The sequence below is a fragment of the Pectinophora gossypiella genome, chromosome Z (assembly GCF_024362695.1).
Source record: "Pectinophora gossypiella chromosome Z, ilPecGoss1.1, whole genome shotgun sequence".
Taxonomy (NCBI): domain Eukaryota; kingdom Metazoa; phylum Arthropoda; class Insecta; order Lepidoptera; family Gelechiidae; genus Pectinophora; species Pectinophora gossypiella.
The window spans coordinates 22,028,189-22,048,774 of NC_065433.1; the positions used below are offsets into that span (position 1 = coordinate 22,028,189).

Here is a 20,586-nt window from a genome sequence, read left to right on the forward strand (position 1 = left end):
AATGTTAACACATGCAAACCGCACGCGCACCTAAAGTGCTTTTAATACTTCGCTAATGCCGACAAAACGGAACCGTGGAAACTAAATGCCACCAATTAGGCCGCAGTTCCCGAACTCCACGGAACTAACTCAAACTGGACTGTTCCTCTTCATTTAACCACAAACGTATGCTATAAACTTTTTTGTCCCGATTTTGAAATGGAAGTTAGAAATCGCGGAATTATAAGGAACTAAATATAGCATTTTAATTACCTACTTATCTTTTTTTCGTGTCAGTTCTCTCCCTCCAGCCATAACAATTTTTAAAAGTTGCAGCGGTATGTAAATACATGATTATTCACTTTATAATTAATAAAAATAATACTATTATACTAATAAAAATAACAAGCGTAACCAGCGAAATAGTTTCGGATTGATGCGTTGACAAGTCGTCATTCTTTTTCCGTATCCCCTCAGTCCGAGATAAGATTAGCTTCCAACAAAACTCTCTTTGGGACATCTTATCATGATAAACCATCCTTTGCAAGGTTTGCAACTAAGTAACAGTTTCTCGACTATTGTTTTGACATTCGCTATGATAAGAAAAACAAAAACAGCTATATCTTTTATTTTCGCGTCTGTCGTAACAGGGGCCGTACGATAAACACTATCGAAGGAGGGAGTGTTTTTGATTGCCCTCCATAAAAGGCTTTTCCTCACCACATCCCGGGAAAACACTTCGAATGAATACTGTCAACAAGTCGTTCTTGTCAAGCTGGATGAACCGAAAATATCTTGCACCTTATTCGTTAATAAAATAACATAACAAACATTGTTATGTTTGCTAAGGTACCAAGCGTGATGCTAAAAATAGCCTGTTTTCCCGAAGGGATAGCTCAGGTTGTATAGTATGATGCACCCACTCCTTGTCAGCTATGTTTAAGGTCCATGTAATAGGGAGCATTAATCGGGCACAAACTTGGAAACGACGCGAGTTCAAACTCATAAAGTCGAATTCAGTGGATTCAATAAAATAAATATTGATAAACTCAATTTTACGAATATTATTATTATCGAGAATGTTATTTTTCAATCTTCTGATTTCGTGTAGGTTGTAAGGTCGAAAATGTTAAGGTTATTTTTGAAATAGCTAATTTAACGTCTACAAAAAGTACTTCAATCAATTAGTAACCAGGACGACAAGGAAGTGATTTCAACCTGTAATGTTCTAACAAATTAAAGGCTCGAACCCAAGACCTCCTAATTATGAGGCAACGTTGTAACACCTGGGCCCCAGACGCCCCTAACATGAAAACAATGATTTTGTTAGACAATAAATAAAACCTTATAACAACAGGTTTACCAGACTACCGCCTCTCACTCAGTACAATTTAAGAGAAACACTGTAAAGTTAAACGCGACTCAGGGAAAGCAAAGTGTTTTCCAAGGACAAACGTTTCTTTTGCTATCTTGTCTTCATTACAGCCGACGTGTGTGAGATAAAGAGAAAGAATCATTACATTACGTGGAGCTTCAGTAACATAGTGCCGTGTTAGCCTCGATGCACACGGACATTTTTATCTGCCACAGATGAATGTTCCAAAATATAACGACCAAATAGGTAACCGTTAAATAGGTCCGTGCTTGATAAGACACGCTAAGCCGTAAGACCAGAGCCCAAACAATCCCACCAACCCTTACATAAGCAGTATGGAGCAACTTTAATTGGTAGCTGGTCTCATTGATGGTAAAAACAATCGAAGCAATTGATCAAAAAAAAGGAATATTGCTATTTGACATATTTTTGCATTGCGCACTTACTTTTATATGCGCAAATGTCAATTTGAAATATTGCTTTTTGTTATTAATTGCTTCGATGAAAACTGAGCTAAGGGGATGGCGACTGATTGCCATACAACCATAAAGTTGGAGTTGAAGGTAAGGGGGTTTTAGCTCGGTTTTGAAACTTTTAGGGATGCCAGTTGACTCATAATACTAATGTCACAGCCTGTAACTACATACTTGTGAATGTGAACTTATATTGTCATAATAATATTTAAGCATTTTCAGTAAAATAAAGATATTTGTTTTATTCTTAGTACTTGTTAAGATATTTGCGAGATATTTTAAGTAGTTAAACAAATTTAGCAGCATTCTCCATACCCCCTCCGTTTGATTGAGATGGTAAATTGTCTAAATAGGCTGTCTTGTTTATTATGTAAAATAATGTTGTCCTCTGTTCTATTTTCGGCGATAATTGGCAGTCGTTTCGTTTGCGATAAAGCTTAGAGTTGTATATAACGCTTACTACGCACAATTAGTATTCTCAGCCCGTCTAGGTATGGTTACCTAAGTCGCTTCTATTCCAGTTCGAGACAAGAATATAACGCTAATCTTATTCCTTCAACATCGCCGTTCACCTTTGTGTGTTTTTTTCTTTTTCCTTTAAGTTTTTTTATAGTATGTACTAAATTGAATAAGGCCAAGCATGCATTAGCGTAGGCGCTATACGGCTAAGAGCAACCGGTGGAAATACCTGAACTTATGCACGTGTAGTCTATATTTAAGAGAAGCTAATAACACAGATACATCGCCATACGATATGAGTTTTGAACATTTAAACTATACACTTAGCCGAATAATAATAGGTTTAAAGGTATCGTATCCAGGCCAGTTTTTTTTTTTAAATTAAAAATCTACTTTTTGTAACTTTAGAACTAACTGATATAGGCTTTATGGCGGGAACGTGAACCACATGGTTGCTTTTTTCATTGAATCTAAATAATTAATACGAAGTGGTGTTTTGTGGTTAATGATCGCATTAAGTTAGTCGGAATACATACGCAATAGTGTTATTGTATCGGAATATTCAATAAACAAAGTGTAGCTATCTGTTTTCGCTTATGGCCAAGAAGCCGCGAAAGTTAATGCGGTCTATTTATCATCATCAGGAAAAAAACATAAGACTTGGCTGTATGGGCATAGTTCCCTTTGCCCTGCCCTTCGGGGAAAACTAAAACAAAAAAAAAACATATCCAGTCGCCATGAACCTGCTACAGCTACAGCGCAGTACTTAGGTAAGGTACCTATATACCTCGTATATACTTATGGAGTCAAAAGAAATCGTCAAGAGATAAAATTTATTTACCCTGAAGTACTTATTCTAATAACAGTGAACAAAGAAAATGTATCACAAAAATGTTTGAGTCAAAACAACCTACATAATAATAAACATGTAACAATGCGATTTGTTTTGGGTGTTACGAAAATGCTATATTGTATTCTCCTTTATTTATATCAAATCCGTGGCTTCATCGCAAAGAAATATATTATTCGCTGAACTACTTTCTTACAGTGTGCAATCCTCTACTAAGTCTGCTATCGGTTTCCCTTTGTATAAAACTTTCAAAGGTATTACGAAGAAAATATGCATGAATTGCGAGAGAAAATGCTTACTTGCTTAACGTACATTCTGTGTGAAACTACGTCTGAATGCTGTTTATTATTATTACGAGGAAAATCTGACTATAGGAAAGAGGATTATTTTATAGTTTCGTCTTACATTGCAGTTGAAAAGGAGCTAAGCCTCAGTTTATGATGTTTACGGTCTGCGGCTTTAGGTATAATAGTTTGGACATCATCCGTTAGGTGCACCGCAATGTACTTAACTACTGCCTAATAAGAATTGGTTCACGTAGAAATTACTAATGATAACATAACATCCTGCCCTTATCCGACTCCAGGTGGAGTCGGCACAACATGTATTCCTCTCCCATTCATTTCTATCAGTCGTCATCTCAACAATCGATAGCACAGGTACCTACTATTACAGTATATTAGATACTCCATGCTATAACATAGATTAGCATGCGATACATTTCAAAATCGGATGTATTATCAATGCAAAAGCATACAATAGGACACAATGGGATGCCTTACGAAGCCTTGTCTCTGCCAACGATGAAATTGCATGTAACATGCGACTCCAAGAAACATTATTTGATCGCAAGAACAATAGTTTTGAAATAACAAAAGCAATAGATGCATAAATTGAAAATAATGCAAAAGTAAGCAAATGCAAAATGATTGTTCTAACCAAAGTAACATAATATATATACATCCATGGTTCAAACGAACAAAAATAATTATTCTTAGCAAACAAAAAAAATCTACAAGAATATTAAAATCGTTGTGATTATGTAGCCTTTTTTTAGTAAACCTACCAATGAGTAACATATTATCACAGACCAATCACAGACATTTAATTTGCATTCAATTTGCATTTAATAGTGTTATCCAGCATGGAGTAACTAATATAATTATATATATCGATGGGACCTACCATGACCAAGTAATACAAGGAATACCTACCACTGCGACCTACCATGACATATTCTATGACATTGAAACAAATGTCTGTCAAACTTACAAATTTGCTACATCCCAGCAAAATATACAAAATCAAATCATTTAGATTTTTATTTAAAACTTTTACCCGTAATATCGTGCATTTATTTATTTTTATTATACAAATCGTTTTAAATTTTGCATTTTGTGTGTAGTTCTTTCCTATTTTGCGATAACTATGTAGATAATAGTAACATTCTTTAAAAAATATCAAATTATTTTAATATATAGAAGTAATTCAAACCTAAAATTTTAAGATGTCTTTTATGTACGTTAAAATAAACTACGGGCCGAGTGAATCATTTCATACCTTTATGCACAGGCCGCAAAAACTGAGGGGGCTTCGAGGTACGTTTTGTGATCATCCTGACCTGAATTCATGGTCGCAATAAACATTTTTATATCTAATCAAGGAGTTTCCAGTCTACGTCCCTCAAAAACAATATAGATGGCGCTGTACAGATTTTCCTTCGAACCTTCTAATTTCATATTTGATTTTATGGCTGTTTTTGGGTGTAAATGATGACCCTTTTTATTACACCCAGGTACAATTACATCTTCCATCCATTATTATTCTGATAAAAATAAAGAGAAGCAATATAGGTAGCATATTAAATCGAAAAACTCTGAGGCGGACGGGACTTGAACTGTAGCTCTTATAAAGCTGGGACGAGCGTGTGAGCGCGTTTACCATTACCAACGAGTCCTCATCCAGTCCATGTGAATTTTTTGAGCCATATCGTCAACAAGCCGACGCCTACTGTTTTACTTAACATCATAACATATTTCAGATCGTCTCCGGACGCTAGGGTACCGTGTGGACCTAGTTCCTATAGAGTACGTCGACCTCTGCGTGCTGGAGCTCTGCGGACATGTGGTATACCTTTTTAATATTCTTTATTTTTATTACAATTTAAAATGAAGAACAAACTAACTTTTTATAACTTCTGTTATTTTTATTTTCTTCTTTTTTAGCGGTTACAAGTACTGCCCCATTACATGCTCAGGGTAAATAAGTACATAAAGAAAATAGATCGAAAATCTACGTATAGAACGGCAACTCTCTGCTCCCCACCAGCGTCTGAGCTAGGTTTACCTCACCCCCGCGGTCTTACTTTAGTCTTCCAGGCATTAGACACGTCAAGCGCGTGTACCCCCCCCCCCCCCCCCCGAACACAGTTTAGTCTTAAATCGTATGGCGTCAAACGTCACACACACAGATGCGCGTGTACGATAATTTCAATGTGTAGTGTCTGCGTAAATCGAGGTGTTTGTATGAACTGTGGTGTAATAGTTAATTTTTACCCTACCGCACTGTTCGGATTTTCATTCTGTCCAAAGAAAACGAATATTAATTCCACTGGAAATCTACTAATAATCGTAATTTTCCAAATGGAACTGTTGTACTCAACAAGTGTTTATTCTAGCATAACTTCGTGTTTGACTGGCATGTGTCTAGAAAATACTATATCCTCGCAATATTCCAACCTTGCTTCACATTTTACCCTTGTTTCGCAATCCATTCGTTCTAATAACAATTTACTTAGGTATATTAAACGTTTCTAGAATTATACATTGTTTTAAGTTTACGCGGTTATTATCATAATTAAACCACATAATAACGGGTTCTTACCGCGTTTAAATGGAGATATGAGACTCCCGATATTTCGACACTGTTGCAGTCTCATATCCCCGTTTAAACGCGGTAAGAACCCGTTATTATGTGCTTTAATTAAGTTTCTAGAATTGTACTTAAAGCAGGATTATAATAATTACGTGCAATTTATTTAATAAAGCTGACACAGTAGCATCCTGATCGCGCGATCAGGATGCTACTAGACTACGCCATTACTATTGCCTATTACCATTAACCGTGCACAAATCCTGGAAACCCATCAAGCCCACCAAATAAATTCCTTCATTATAAACATTTTATTTTACCTATATACGAGTATTACTAATCGCGCGAATCTTGTCATAAGTAAGTACCTATAAAATAGACAAGAAAAGAAAATAGAGAAAATGTTTTTTCAGTAACAAACTTTCCCTTGTTTTCCACAACAGGTATTCCACTGCAACATAAAGAACCTGTTGTTCAACATGCCAGCGACACTAGACCCGGTAACGTTGAACGCGGTGGACGCGGTGATCGAGGCCACAGAAAAAATAATGCGTGCGCGCAGCTACCTCTGGGCCTGGATGGTCATCGAAGACTCCACCTTCAAACGCAGCGAGTACGCCCCAAAAGAGTACTGGCAGTTTGACGTGGACCTGCAGCCACTGATGGGCACGGAATGCATCAAATGCTGCCAAATTCTCATAGACAACATGAATTCGAAGCCAGAAATTAAGAATGCGGACGAAACAGATGAATTCGATGCAAAAGAATTTAAAGAGTATTGGAGGTCATTGACAAAGCCGGGTTGAATACAGCACTCACTATGTATCTATAATTTAAACTTTACACCTCCCCTCCGTACACCTCGTAAGACCCAGATTTTCACATTAAGCCTTACGACTTTAACAATCCATACTTTAAATCATAAAAAAAACAATCCTTAGGTTAATTGAGCTACTATACGCTGAACCCCCTGCCTAGTAGCGTTTACATCTACTGAGCTCAACTTATACTAGTTCGACGAACTTCGTTTGGAAGAGACCAAAATAACACTAGTTGTAAAATATAGTTCTACGCGAACTGAAACTTGCTAGTTTATAAATATTACCTGTACTTACTGTTTATAAATACTACCAGATTACGTTTATTAAAAAGATTTGCCTAACTCTTTTGATTTTTCTGCTAGGTATTTGTTTGGTCAATTTCCACTGCTCAAAAGAAACTCCAGTACAGTGTACGTGTCTGCTTAAAACCGTTGAGATGCTGCTAAGAATGCCCGGGGGCACACTTCGTGCCCAGGTATAAATTGCTACTAAGGCACATTTAACAAAATCCTTTTTATTTCAGTCTCCTTTTTATAATGTTCCGGGGTGGTAGCTGACCCCGACCTTGGACCTTTAACTTGTGAAGTTGATAGTTCGCCTCATCCGTAGGGACCGATTACTCCAACCAGGAACGTTCGAGTAAACATAACTAACGATTACTTAGCCTCCGAATGGACGATCGCTATCTCAAATACGATATGTCAATAAATAACCCGCGCAACCTATTGTGTCGTCCCCCACACACATACATGTTAAAAACATCTTTGCAAAACATTTTACGAGTGCAAAAAGCCTCTACCGTACTTCACAAGAATGGAACATAATCTATATTACACGCTTTACTTATGATTTGTAATATTTGATCGGACATAAAAGTGCAAAAAGATTTATCACTGGATCTTTATGGTGGATTTAAATAGATGGAGGGGACGTACCGTTACCAATGTGGAAAAAAGTACCAACACAACAAATATAAATTATAAAATGCTAATCTAGAAATAGAAGCCAGTCTAACATTATCTAAAATCAATACCATATTCCTTTTTGACTTATTTTCGAAATTTAATTGTGAATTAAGTAACAATAAGTACGACTTTTGACTGACTTTACTTTTGACGTTAAAGGCCGTTTTGTTTTGACGTTTCTTAAAAAGTATCTAGACTGTTACGCCATTTCAATGTTTTCTCGTGTGTAATGTAAGTATTTAAAACATGAAGCATAAGCAGTTAGCAGCTAAAAGATTAACATTCTTTGTTAGAGTGGTAAATCCAGTTTACCTACCCAACTAAATCCCGAATTTATCGCTTTGGCGAGGTGCCCACCAGAAATGGACATACATAAATATATCGCAGTATTTTATTCGAAAGCCGCCCGTTTTGCGGCAAAGATGTTTTATGGTCTCCCTGATATGAGCTCCTTGCTTGACTTGTAACTTTTGTGGACTCGCGTTTAGGTCACATACGACATAAATATTCTCTCAACTAGCCAAGTCGGTTTATGTGTAACCACGTACTTAATTGACTAATAAAAATATTTTAGAAGAAAAGTAATACAGATGCAGGCTCGATGTCACTGTTAGGTGGTCAAACTAAGCTACAACAACCTAGTCTTCATATCGTCACTGGAAAGGCAAAATTACGTAGGTAAGCGGCAAAAGGCCATCTCGAGAAAAAGCCGTTTAAAACATTTTTTTACCCATTTATCCAATTTAGATGACGTCATCGTATGATTACATTGCTTTTTTTTTATTTATGTCTAGCAATAGATATCATAGCATGAACTGCTATTTTAGAATATTTAGCGTTTACGTAATTTACTTTTCCAGTGATAATAAACTGTTCGCATTCTACATACAAGATTCAAATTCGAATTTGCCTCAGCAACACGCGCCAATCAACTAGTCGACGTAACTCTTTCCGCTAAAATTGGCAGTATTCTTCTATCGTGCGGGTTGTGAAGTAGATTTACCGACCTCATCAACCTTGGTCTCAGGATTATTATTGAGAAATATTATTACTGTATTCTGTAAACAGAAGAATGTAGTCAAGAAATGGGTCACTCAGTTTTCTGAGTGATGACTTTATTCGAATACTAAGTATATCAAAAGTATTGGGAGTTTTTCTGATAAAAATAATTAAAATTAAAATATCTCCTTTGATGGTTGATAAATTGAGTTCTGCGTAGAGCTTCTCCAGAGTGAGGTTTCATTTCCTGGAAATGCTATGAGTCCTATAAAGTTTCCCGACTTAATACCACCGATATGCAATATGCGAGGTAATCATGGCGGTTTTATATGCAAAGTAGATATATTGCTCCTTTTAAAATTCCTCGCGCTTCGCTTTTATAACTCTAAGATAAAATACTTTTTTTAAACGATGCTATATATTAATCCGTAATTTTGACTCATATTGTTTCTTTTTTTTTAAAAAACTATTTTTTTTTATAGTTAATACAGCCCGGTTAATGGAAATAGGCCTCATAGGACATTACAGGCTAATTGTCCGAAAGAAAGATGATCCGTACTTCGGAAGGCACGTTAAGCCGTTGGTCCCGGTTACTACTTAACTACTTACTAACTTACACCAGTGTAAGTTAGTAATCGTTACATGAGCCATGTCAGGAGCGTTTGGCGGCTCAATAGCAACCCTGACACCTTTGTCAACAATCATCATGACATGAGGTAGTACTTACCTACGAAATCAAAATATCAACAATTAGGAAATGTCCTTAGAAAATCGTACGTATTGAACCTAGTACGATCTACTTTCAAAGGGCGCGCGTGTGTGAACCGATTGATGAATGTGGAGGAAGCAAAAAAAGTGTGTCAGGATCGAAGCAAATGGAATTCTATAAACTCTGCTTACCACGGTGGAAAATAGTGTATGTACGTGTATTTTAGTAATGGTTATACCCATCTCTATCATGAAAAGTCGAACACGCTCTTAACCGTTTTTTTGTGTAGCCTAGACACGCATTAATAAAATTAGACGAAACGTCTCCGAAGCGAGGGAAGATGGCATTTGCCATTATCGTGTTTTATAGTGACACGGGACGAGGCGAATCTAGGGGATTATGAGGGTGTAGAATCGTTTGAAATTTCATTATTGCCAGGCCAGGGCGCGCTTAGATTTATTTGGCACTACCAATGTCGCGATAAAGACCGCGCCGGAGGCCTGTTTACTTGGCCTTTTTGGTAACTTCCCACACGATAGTCTGAGAATAACATCTGACCGCGACAATATTGGTTCTGATACAAACTGAATTATTGGTCCCACGCATTTGCTACGGATCTCGTATATTTCGAAATTATAATAAACAGCCTGATAAGATGTATAATATGTATGTAGGAATGATAGGCTGAATGAAACGTAACGCAAAGTGTGTGAAAGAGAGCGACGAGTGAGCGAGAGAGAAAAGGGTGGCAGAATGACAGAGATATGGCGAACGGGTGTTTTTGAATAACGGAAAAGTAAAAACTCATACAACGTTGCAAAATAAACAAAGTTTATTAGAAATAGTAATCGTTTTCTTCATGCCCCATCCCACAATTTTTGGGGGCTCGTCCGGGATGGGCATATAGTTGACGATTACCAAGTTTGAAGAAGATTACCAGGCACGAGACGGAAAAAGGTTATGAAAATTTAAGATGAAAAGAAGATTTACGACGTATTAAAGGTGTTTACTGAGCATTAAAGGTGTTTTGCGAAGTAATAAGAAAATAAAAGAAGAAATAAGACGAAAGATGTTGAAGACGAAAGAAGAAAGAGGTGAATTTACATTTATGAGTACGGGGAATTTGTGTACAATGGCCGATGTTATTCCGAAGTTTAGCGCCGAAGATAAAACCTATTCATCCGCTAAATGGGCGCAGGATATTGAAGATAACGCCGAGATATTCTCATGGACCGCGCAGCAGAAGTTAATTATAGCGCGACGATCATTGGTTGGTACCGCGGAGCTATGGTTGAGGTCCGAAAAACCGTTTAAATCATATGAAGAACTGAAGAATGCGTTACATAAAATTTTTAACAAAAAAAAACCGACTTCAAACGCAAAACTAAAAAGCAATAAATAAATTTACTTCGCACAAAGTAATTAGTACGTATTTTCAATTAGTTAATTAATTTATAATTCTGAAGCCGGTGCCAAGGAAATGCTACAACGAAGTACCGATTCATATATTTTTCAATACTGATTGTTTTGTAATATTTTGTTTGACATTGTTTTGTAATTGCTTTGATATAGGTATTAAACAATATTGTGTGTACATAGTAATTTGATATTGTAGTAGGGTTGTTGTAGCATTTACTTGGCACCGACTTCAGAATTATAAATTAATTAACTAATTGAAAATACGTACTAATTACTTTGTGCGAAGTAAATTTATTTATTGCTTTTTAGTTTTGCGTTTGAAGTCGGTTTTTTTTTGTTAAAAATTTTATTTTATTTTACGATTTTAAGTGATGGTTAGACCGAGCAAGGATGCAGACAGACAGATTTTCTGATTTATATTCATATATAATAATATAATATATTATTAGTAGTGATCACAATTATTATTGATGAACATGTTTACACACACACTCACACACGCGCTAACGCACACGAGCACACGCGCACGTACACACGCACACACACAGATACACGCACACACACAGACACACGCACACACACACACACACACACACACACACACACACACACACACACACACACGCGCGCGCGCACACACACGCACACACACACACACACATGTGTATGTGTACATACACACATGTGGTTGTCAGTGGAAGCTGCTATCATACACACTCACGCATACATATAGATACAGTAGATTTCGCGTGGTTCGCTCGCTGCTAAAGCAGCTCGCGTGTCCTGTTTATTCGAAACTGTCCCTCTTCGTATGGCGGCCATCTTGTTTTTCAGCCATTTTGTTTTTTTTCACCGGCGACAGAATTTGACCAAGATTTAAATGGGTGTCGTGGAAACAAACAAAATCCAGGTGCAATAGGTTTGCCAGACCGTAGGATGTCTCCCTGATTGGGAGCAGTTTTCAAAGATGACGTTCCGATCACACCCCTATACATCATTTTTACCCCCAAGACATTTTCTGGAAAAACAAAATTTTGTATGGCGGCCATCTTGTTTTTTCGCCATTTTGTATTTTTTTCACCGGCCATTAAATTCGACCAAGATTTAAATAGGTTTCGTGAAAGAAAAATTGGTTCAGGTGTGATAGTTTCGCCAGGCCGTAGGGTGTCACCCTGATGCGGAGCAGTTTTCGAAAATCAGGAAGTATTTCCATACTTAACATGACGATCCAATCACAACCCCGATATATATTTTATATCCCGAGACATTTTCTGAAAAAACAAAATTGTGTATGGCGGCCATCTTGTTTTTCCGCCATTTTGTTTTTTTTTACGCGCTATGGAATTTGACCAAGATTTAAATAAGTGCTCTGAAAGAAATATTGGTTCACGTGCGATAGTTTTGCCAGGCCGTAGAGTATCTCTCTGATGCGGAGCAGTTTTTGGTGACCAGAAAGTATTTCCGTACTCTACATGACGTTTTGAGTAAGCGCCCCATACATTATTTTTACCCAAACGGGCTTCTTCCAAAATCGACAAAATTTTGTATGGCGGCCATCTTTTTTTTCCGCCATTTTGTTTTTTTGCACCGGCGATTGAATTTGATCAAGATTTAAATACGTTTCGTGAAAGAAAAATTGCTCCAGGTTGTATAGTTTTGCCAGGCCATAGGGTATCTCCCTGATGCTGACCAGTTTTCGAAGGTCGGGAAGTTTTCCCGAAGCTTAAAGATCGATCCGATCAATATGACTTTACAAACGCACTAGTCGCTCCTACGATTTTTGAAAATTCCCCTCGATTTCTCTGGTCTTCCATCATCAGATCCTGACTTCCTTGACATGGGACCCCCTTGGGTATATCTCCTTTCAAACAAAAAAAGAATTATCAAAATCGGTTCATATACGACGAAGATATGCCCGAACAAACATAAAAAAAAAAAAAAAAAAAAAAAAAAAAAAAAAAATATACGGTCGAATTGAGAACCTCCTCCTTTTTTGAAGTCGGTAAAAAGGAATTTCCAGACTCCATAGAAAATTGTAAGGAAATGCACGAGATTATGAGTGCACGGAAAAAGCGCAAGAACGAGACATACTATCAGTACATGCTGACTATGAAAGAATTGGGCCGTAGGGCGAAATTCCCGGATTATGTAGCCATTCAGTACATAATTGACGGAATTACCGATCATGAAATGAACAAAGCTATTTTGTACGGTGTAGTTACGTATGGTGCATTGAAAGAGAAGTTAATGTTGTATGAAACTATGAAAGAGAAGATGAAGAAACGTTATGAAGGTGAAGGAAACCAAAGGATGTCTACAAGCATGGATCGATTTGAAAGTAAAAAATCTGTGAAGGGGCAGCATTGTTATAAGTGCGGCGATCAAGATCATGGGGCTATTGCGTGTCCGAAAGGCGTGAAGTGCTTTAAGTGCAATAGTTTCGGCCACATAAGCAGAGATTGCAAGATAAATCACGTGACAAATTCTACGGCTTCGACAAGTCGCCATGATGGTGGGCGTGAATTCCATAGGCAAGCTTTATACGTGCAGTCGCAAGAGGGCGCTCCGATCGCGAATGAATGGAATGAACGAAGTCACGCGGACACGAATGAAGAAATGTCAACGTCAAATCAGACGTCAAAGGCGGCAACGGTACTTAGTGTTTTCAAAAGTGGACTTTCGAATAAATCGCTTAAATTATCGCGCATTTGTGAAGAAGAAGTACAATGTTTGATCGATACCGGCAGTGACATTAATCTCATAACGAGTGATACGTATTCTAAGCTCGGACTAAAGTGTTGTGAAGATGAAAATATGACAATATCAGGAGTTGGTTCTACAAAGGTGTATTCTCATGGCAAGTTGACAACTAGTATGGAAATGGACGGGTATGCTTTTGATGTGGTGTTCCACGTAATACCGGACACTGCTATACCGTATCAGGCCATTTTAGGACAACCTTTTCTGGCTAATACTACAGTTGTGATTGATGCTGGTGATATTAAGATTATGCCACATGATAATAAGTTGACTTTACGGTGTCTACCTGCCCGTGATGAGCAACAGGTTACCGAAGTTCCAGTAGTACCAGAAGTGACTGACAACTACAGGCCTATGAAGATAAAACAGAATCTGGAATGTTGTCAATTGTTTGATAAAAATAACAAGAAAGAATGCATGGACAAAAGTGTACAAGATAAGGTGCTAAAACTAAAAGTACAAGAGGAAGACAATAAGATATTTAACAGGAAGAAAAGACAGAAGTACATAGGAGGACTACGAAAGGTACACGAAGAAAATGAAAGGGCATTTGACAGAAAGAGAAAGAAAATACGGATGTTTGAAGAAGGAGACCTGGTTGGTACTCTGAAAAAGACTATAAACGAAGTGACTATGATCCAGAATGGTGTTATTTGATAGTGTCTTTATTTAGTTAATTTTATTTCAAGGTTCAGGTGTTTAAGTTACTTATTTTGTTTTTTTTTTCTAGTAGGTATGTTGTAATAAGATGTTAAGGGGTAGTTTAAGATATCATATTATTTCTACAGTGTGTTTAAAGATAGTGTAAGTAGTGATGTTAAGTTTAACAGATAATTATTTCTAAAGTTTGTTCAAAAAGTTATTGATTTTATTATTTCATTTACAACAAAGATGTTTGTCAAGTAGTAGTTATTTGTGTATAAAAGTTGTTATTAAATGTAATATCAGAATGTGTCAGTCTGAGGACAGACTGAGAGCAGGATGGCCGAGTGTAGGAATGATAGGCTGAATGAAACGTAACGCAAAGTGTGTGAAAGAGAGCGACGAGTGAGCGAGAGAGAAAAGGGTGGCAGAATGACAGAGATATGGCGAACGGGTGTTTTTGAATAACGGAAAAGTAAAAACTCATACAACGTTGCAAAATAAACAAAGTTTATTAGAAATAGTAATCGTTTTCTTCATGCCCCATCCCACATGTATATACCTAGTAATAGCCTAGTATGAACAAATGTGCTTAGACTGTAATTTTCTAATTAAGTAAGTACATATTTTAAATGAACGTGCTGAAAAGTAAAATTTTTTTTAAGTAATTTATTTAGTACTTACAACATAATTATCATATCAAATAATCTAAAAATAACAAAAACAACAACAAAAATGTGGAACGCTTCACGATTTTGCGTGTCATCCTTGCGCAGGGGCCATGCTAATCTTCTCTGTATCGTTCCAATTTTAGTACTTATATGTACTGCCGAAGCAAGTACACTTAGACTTAGACTTAGGAGCCCAGCTTTTGTTTAATTGTTTTTGATGTTAAATCGGCTGGAGCTGAAAATCAGCGCGATAATCTAGCTACAGCTAGGCTCTGGCATTTGCTGAGCTGCAGCCGTTTCGGCATTATTTATAATTCTATTGTTAATTACTAACTACCATTTAACAATATGTAATTACTAGCGGCCGCCCGCGACTTAGTCCGCGTGGATTTCGGTTTCCGTGGTAAGAATTAGGGTTTTTTTTTTTATTGTTAAAGCCTGTGTGTATTCTGATGTATAAGGTACATTATTGTAAAGTTTCATTAAAATCCATTCAGTACTTTTTGCGTGAAAGAGTAACAAACATCTAAACATTCATACTCATAAACCTTCACATTTATAATATTAGTAAGATATATTTTTGCTGTATAAATATTTTCGTTCTTTCTTTCTTTTTTGATGTAGTTTGGATGGCACTCGCTACCTGGCCGGTCCATTGGGAAACGCCGGGGGCTCCCGGAACAAGTGTTCCCTTCACAGGGATATACAGGTGTACAGGGTTGGTATCTACCTACTTACGCTAAAATCGCGAGGAGAAAAAGGCTCCCGTGTTACAAGTGATCCTCCTTCTACAATTTTAGATACGTAGGCTACCTGCAAATCTACTGCGGTACTTACACATATAGAGTGTTACTACAAAACAAAGACTAATAGATAAACTATATTTAAAATAATAATCCGTATACGAAAGAACTCCCGAAGGCCGCGGCGCTACTGTCGCAGATTCTGCATAGATTTATTATGACTTGTCAAGTTAGTTTCATTAAAATCCGCCGACTTCTTTCGTGGCGCGAAATACTATTTCAAACCTAGTTTATTTTTAGTTTGTGTTTTGTAGTAAAACTGTAATGGTTCGCATTAATAAGTCTGAAACTGCATTTCGATTGCTTTCTGCGCCAACTCCTGGGGGTTAAAAAGGCCACAGTGAATTCATCCAAAAAGGCGATATTGTAAACAAACATTTGAGCATATAGTAAGTACGCAATGTCAACAAATGTAAAATATTAATATAGATTTTTTGGATGAATTGCAATGTGGTCTTTAAAATAACCCCAATAAGAATAAGGAGTTAAGGTATAGCGTAAGCTATAGCGTAGTACTGGTAGCACTCATCATTCAGGCTCCATTGAAAGTTAATTTAGGAACTTCATATTCCTTGAATTCAGGTGGTAATTCCTTTTTTGAATTCCATTGTGCCTAAAAGCTGTAAGTTAATAAAAAACATACATGTAGTAATATTTCTCATGAAACAACAAACAACTAATAAATATAAAACTTGAAAGATAAAATGTAAATTAAGAAACTTTTAAAATAAAATTCAGGGTGATGTAAATCGTAAGAAATTAGGCAAGAACACCAAACAAGCACGCTCAAAGTTTGTATAGAAAATATATTCGTGTATTCCTAAACAAAAATTACCTGTGTTAGAACGAAATGAAAGTTTTCTATCAGCCAAGCCAGCTGGGCACAATGGCGAAACTAAGTTGTTATCTCGCGGGTTTCATTAACGCCGACAATGGCGCTTTTAGCTCTGATTGTCCTGCTTCCCCTGCGCCACATCCTGTGTATACCGGCGGTATCGCAGCTTTATACAAACAACCCGCTCACGCACACACTCACATGTCATGAACTTTACACATACCGCATTTTACACAGTAACTGCGCTGTATAACAGTCATGCGTCGTTTTCTGCTACGGCGATTGCAATAACAAAAAATATTTTAAGAGCTTCATTAGTGGGCTCATGTCACTGACATAATTGTAATAGAAACAAGTAAATACATTTTTAAACTCACGCCGGTAAGCACTAAGGAGGTGGGCAGAACAAGTAATCAAAGATAACTTGCAGCCACTGTTGATTCGAAGTCCTAAGATATCTATGGTGAACCTTACGTTGGCCTCTCGTCCATAATAATTGTCTGTAATATAAGAAGGGACACAATCCGTCTCATCCTAGTTCAGACACTATTAACTTATCTTGTACCATATTATATTCAATTACGTAACTACTTATAACACAATATAAATGTTATTATCAAAAAGTATAATATAGTAGCGTGTCAGGATCGAAGCAAATGGAATTCTATAGTCTCTGTTTACCCCGGTGAGGAATAGGCGTGAGTTTATGTATGTATGTAAGTATAAATTTATTCACTCCCAGTTCAGCACAGAAACAGTAAATACGTAACGTAACGTAATAATACCTCTCACGATATTCACTAGGTTCACTGCTTGCTTAGCTGAAACATCAAACCTGTTAGCAGTACTAAAGTAACAGGTGCGCACGCGTCATCGTAAATTTTGTTTCGACGGTCATATAGAGAGCCCATAATGAATAAGAAAAGAACCGAGTACTTAGCGAGGTGTCTTTTTTCCGGACACCATTCACAACTTGGGCGGAGAAACAGGGAGCGTGGAAGGCGCTGGTACAAAATTTCTAGCACAGAGTTTCTAGCAATTAGGTGCAAGCCTCGGCTCAAGGTGTAGACTGCGATAGGTTGGAAAGAAGGGGCCTTGAGGTGGCGTATAGCAATAAGCTAGAGAGAGCTATATCAGATAGAGAAAGAAAACGTCGAATACAAAATGTCCACGTCGCCAAGGGGAGGTGGAGAGCAGAAGCCATTTTATAATACTTACAATTGTAAAGCTGATAAACATTTCCAATCACACACTTCGCGATGCACATCGAATTGTGGTTGTAAATTACAATTGTTAGTTGATAGAATTAATTTAACCATCGATTCGATAAATGTAAGTTATTGAAGGTAAGCTAGCAGAGAGGGTTAGGCAAAGAGAACTGAGAAATAAACCCGGATAACGAGGAGACTTTCTCCAGCTGAGCAACTCTTCAAATGTTTCATCGACTCAAATTTGAAATTCGAAAAAAATTGAATTGTTCAATTCAAATTCTAGTTTTATTTGAACGATTGCTATATTTTTTAAAGTTTAATCATCTAAATGTCCGAGAAGTAAGATTCCGTGCATCTATAGGCACGTTAAGCCGTTGGTGCTGCTGTTGGTATTTACTTAAGTAAATATTTAGTCGTTTCTTAACAGTCCTAGTTTAGTCGTTTCTTAAAAAGTCCAAGCTCAAGCTCGGTGTCCTAGGCGTCAAACGAATTGACCGTGTGCGAAACACTACACAACGCTCCAAAACAGGTATCGCTGATGCAGGGAAAATGTCCGCCAAACTGAAGGGGGACTGGGCCGGACACGTTTGTCGGATGCATCCAGAGCGATGGGCACGGGTCGTTGCTCTCTTGTTACCTCAAGGCGGGCATAGAAGTCGAGGAAGACCGCGTAAAAGATGGTGTGACGACCTCAATGCTTATCAGAAGGTTTGGCCGGAGTTCGCGCAAAGTGGAGCGGAATGGCAACGTCAAGGAAAGGATTTTTTGCCCAGCAGTGGGATCGAATAGGCTAAATAAGATTCTTAACTTGTAATTGGAATGACTTCCCTTTTGGGTCAAGTTGGGAAGGTCAGGTTGGCGGTCGCTTCTTTAAGAACAAATTATTAAATGAAATAATTTAAGAAAATGCACTCTTATCACAATAACAAGAGAACATATTGGGTTGAATAGAATAGGAAGTGGGCATTGCGACAAGGTACAACAATTATTGATACCAATCGACCACAATGTGATATTTTATTGAATACTACAACTGCCGTTTCTCTCCTCCGAATAGAGCAGTTACTGCATTCGGTGTTCAATACTATCAAATGTGAATTGGTTTCTAATCCTTATTTTTTCGGGATAACATTAGTCTTTATTATGCAACAGAGTTCTAAAATAAGTATACATATATGACACGTGATCGTACTTAAACGACCGCCAACGGATTATATTTAGTGCAAGTCAAGTGTCGTGTCAATGATAACAATATATAAGCTTATATTATATTTACTGACGAGTGATGAATATGGAGGAAGCAAGAGAGGTATGTCAGGATTGAAGCAAATGGAATTCCATAGTCTCTGCTTATATGTGGGAAATAAACCACAACGTTATGCACGTTTTTATTTACTGTCGTATCAATATTCACAAGTTATTTGCCATGCATAGCTACAATCAAAGAGCAAAAACGCAGTCACTGAGCCCAGCTAATTATATTTGTAAACAGTGGTGAAATCATGAACCACTAGTTATCATAATGATAAAATGTTTTTGTAGGTGTTTTGGTCTATTACAGAAACGACATGTAACCAGGTCTTAAGTGCAACCAGTTAATTTATTACTTTGCAAGAAACTGATTGGACTTTTGCACCTTATCGTACCTAAGTATCTCGCGACGCCATGCTCTGATAACAGCAGTAGCGACCCGAACGCAGTGGACCTCACGCAGCGATTCGTAGATGCCAAAACAACCTAAATTTTTCTTAATTTGATTTCTGGCGGGATCTATCACGAAGTTTAATTAATTACTGAATTATTCATAACTTTTTACAAGTTAAGATGAATTAATGACAGATAATGAATTTTCGTCAAATATTTCTGGGCGTTAAAATATAAATACGTAGATACGTATTTACACTTTTATGACCTTGTACATTTTTGACCTAGTAGATCATCATCAGCCGTACGACGCCCACTGCATACGGAGCAAGATAGTAGATACTAGGTCATAAAAATGTACAAGGGGATATGTAAGGTTCTTTGCGCAACTGTCACATAATGAGGAGTATTAAAACACGAGTGTGGGTTTATGGGACGAAGCAAGTTACATAATAATATCTCACGAATGTTTTAATACTTCATTATGACAGTGGCATACATAATTTTATGTACTTACATTCATGTAGCGAGCGAACATTAATTACTTATATTCGTAATAATATTTTCAAGAACAAACAATAATGCAGTGAAAATTTTAGGATGGTCGAAATTTATGCGTAGGGAAATAATGCTCCATGTTCTAATTTCCAATATTTAAAATTAATAATCAACTGATACAGATAATAAATAATTACTTAGTATATGCAACTGGATAACGTACGGCGTCTCATAAAGCTACCTACATACAGGATTTACTGCATGATCGTAAATACCTACGACTATTATCTTATTATCCGAAATGCATTTTCGGAGGTATGTGACCTAACTTGTATTGGGCTGGTTTTCCCTTCGCGGGTTGGAAGGTCAGACAGGCAGCCGGTGGAAAACGGGATAAAGCTAGGGAAATTATGATTATCTTATTATCCGATATTGTTGAGGCTAAGGCGTTAGATAGCACGCATGTGTAAAAGCTCGATATATCCGCTCTAAGCTTTTCTGTGTACAGATACAGCAACTTTCTCTACTTGAGGTACTTATGATCCTCTCCACGTAGAGTTAATTGCTATAGGAGCACGAATGTAAGCTGAGAACATCCCGTC

The 20,586-nt window shown here is 37.2% G+C and overlaps 1 protein-coding gene and 1 non-coding gene across 2 annotated transcripts; one reads left to right on the plus strand and one right to left on the minus strand.

Moving 5' to 3' along the window:
* The first annotated feature begins 3,031 nt into the window (after positions 1-3,031).
* On the plus strand, positions 3,032-7,101 carry LOC126379956 (uncharacterized). Its single transcript, XM_050028991.1, has 3 exons — positions 3,032-3,056; positions 5,178-5,263; positions 6,451-7,101. Exon 3 carries the CDS (start codon positions 6,487-6,489, stop codon positions 6,811-6,813), a length of 327 nt encoding a protein of 108 aa, XP_049884948.1. The 5' UTR covers positions 3,032-3,056; positions 5,178-5,263; positions 6,451-6,486; the 3' UTR covers positions 6,814-7,101.
* Positions 7,102-15,053: 7,952 nt separating this feature from the next.
* LOC126380803 (U6 spliceosomal RNA) lies at positions 15,054-15,164 on the minus strand. Its single transcript, XR_007568540.1, has one exon. It is a non-coding gene; the product is annotated as a U6 spliceosomal RNA (small nuclear RNA).
* Between the last annotated feature and the right edge of the window lie 5,422 nt (positions 15,165-20,586).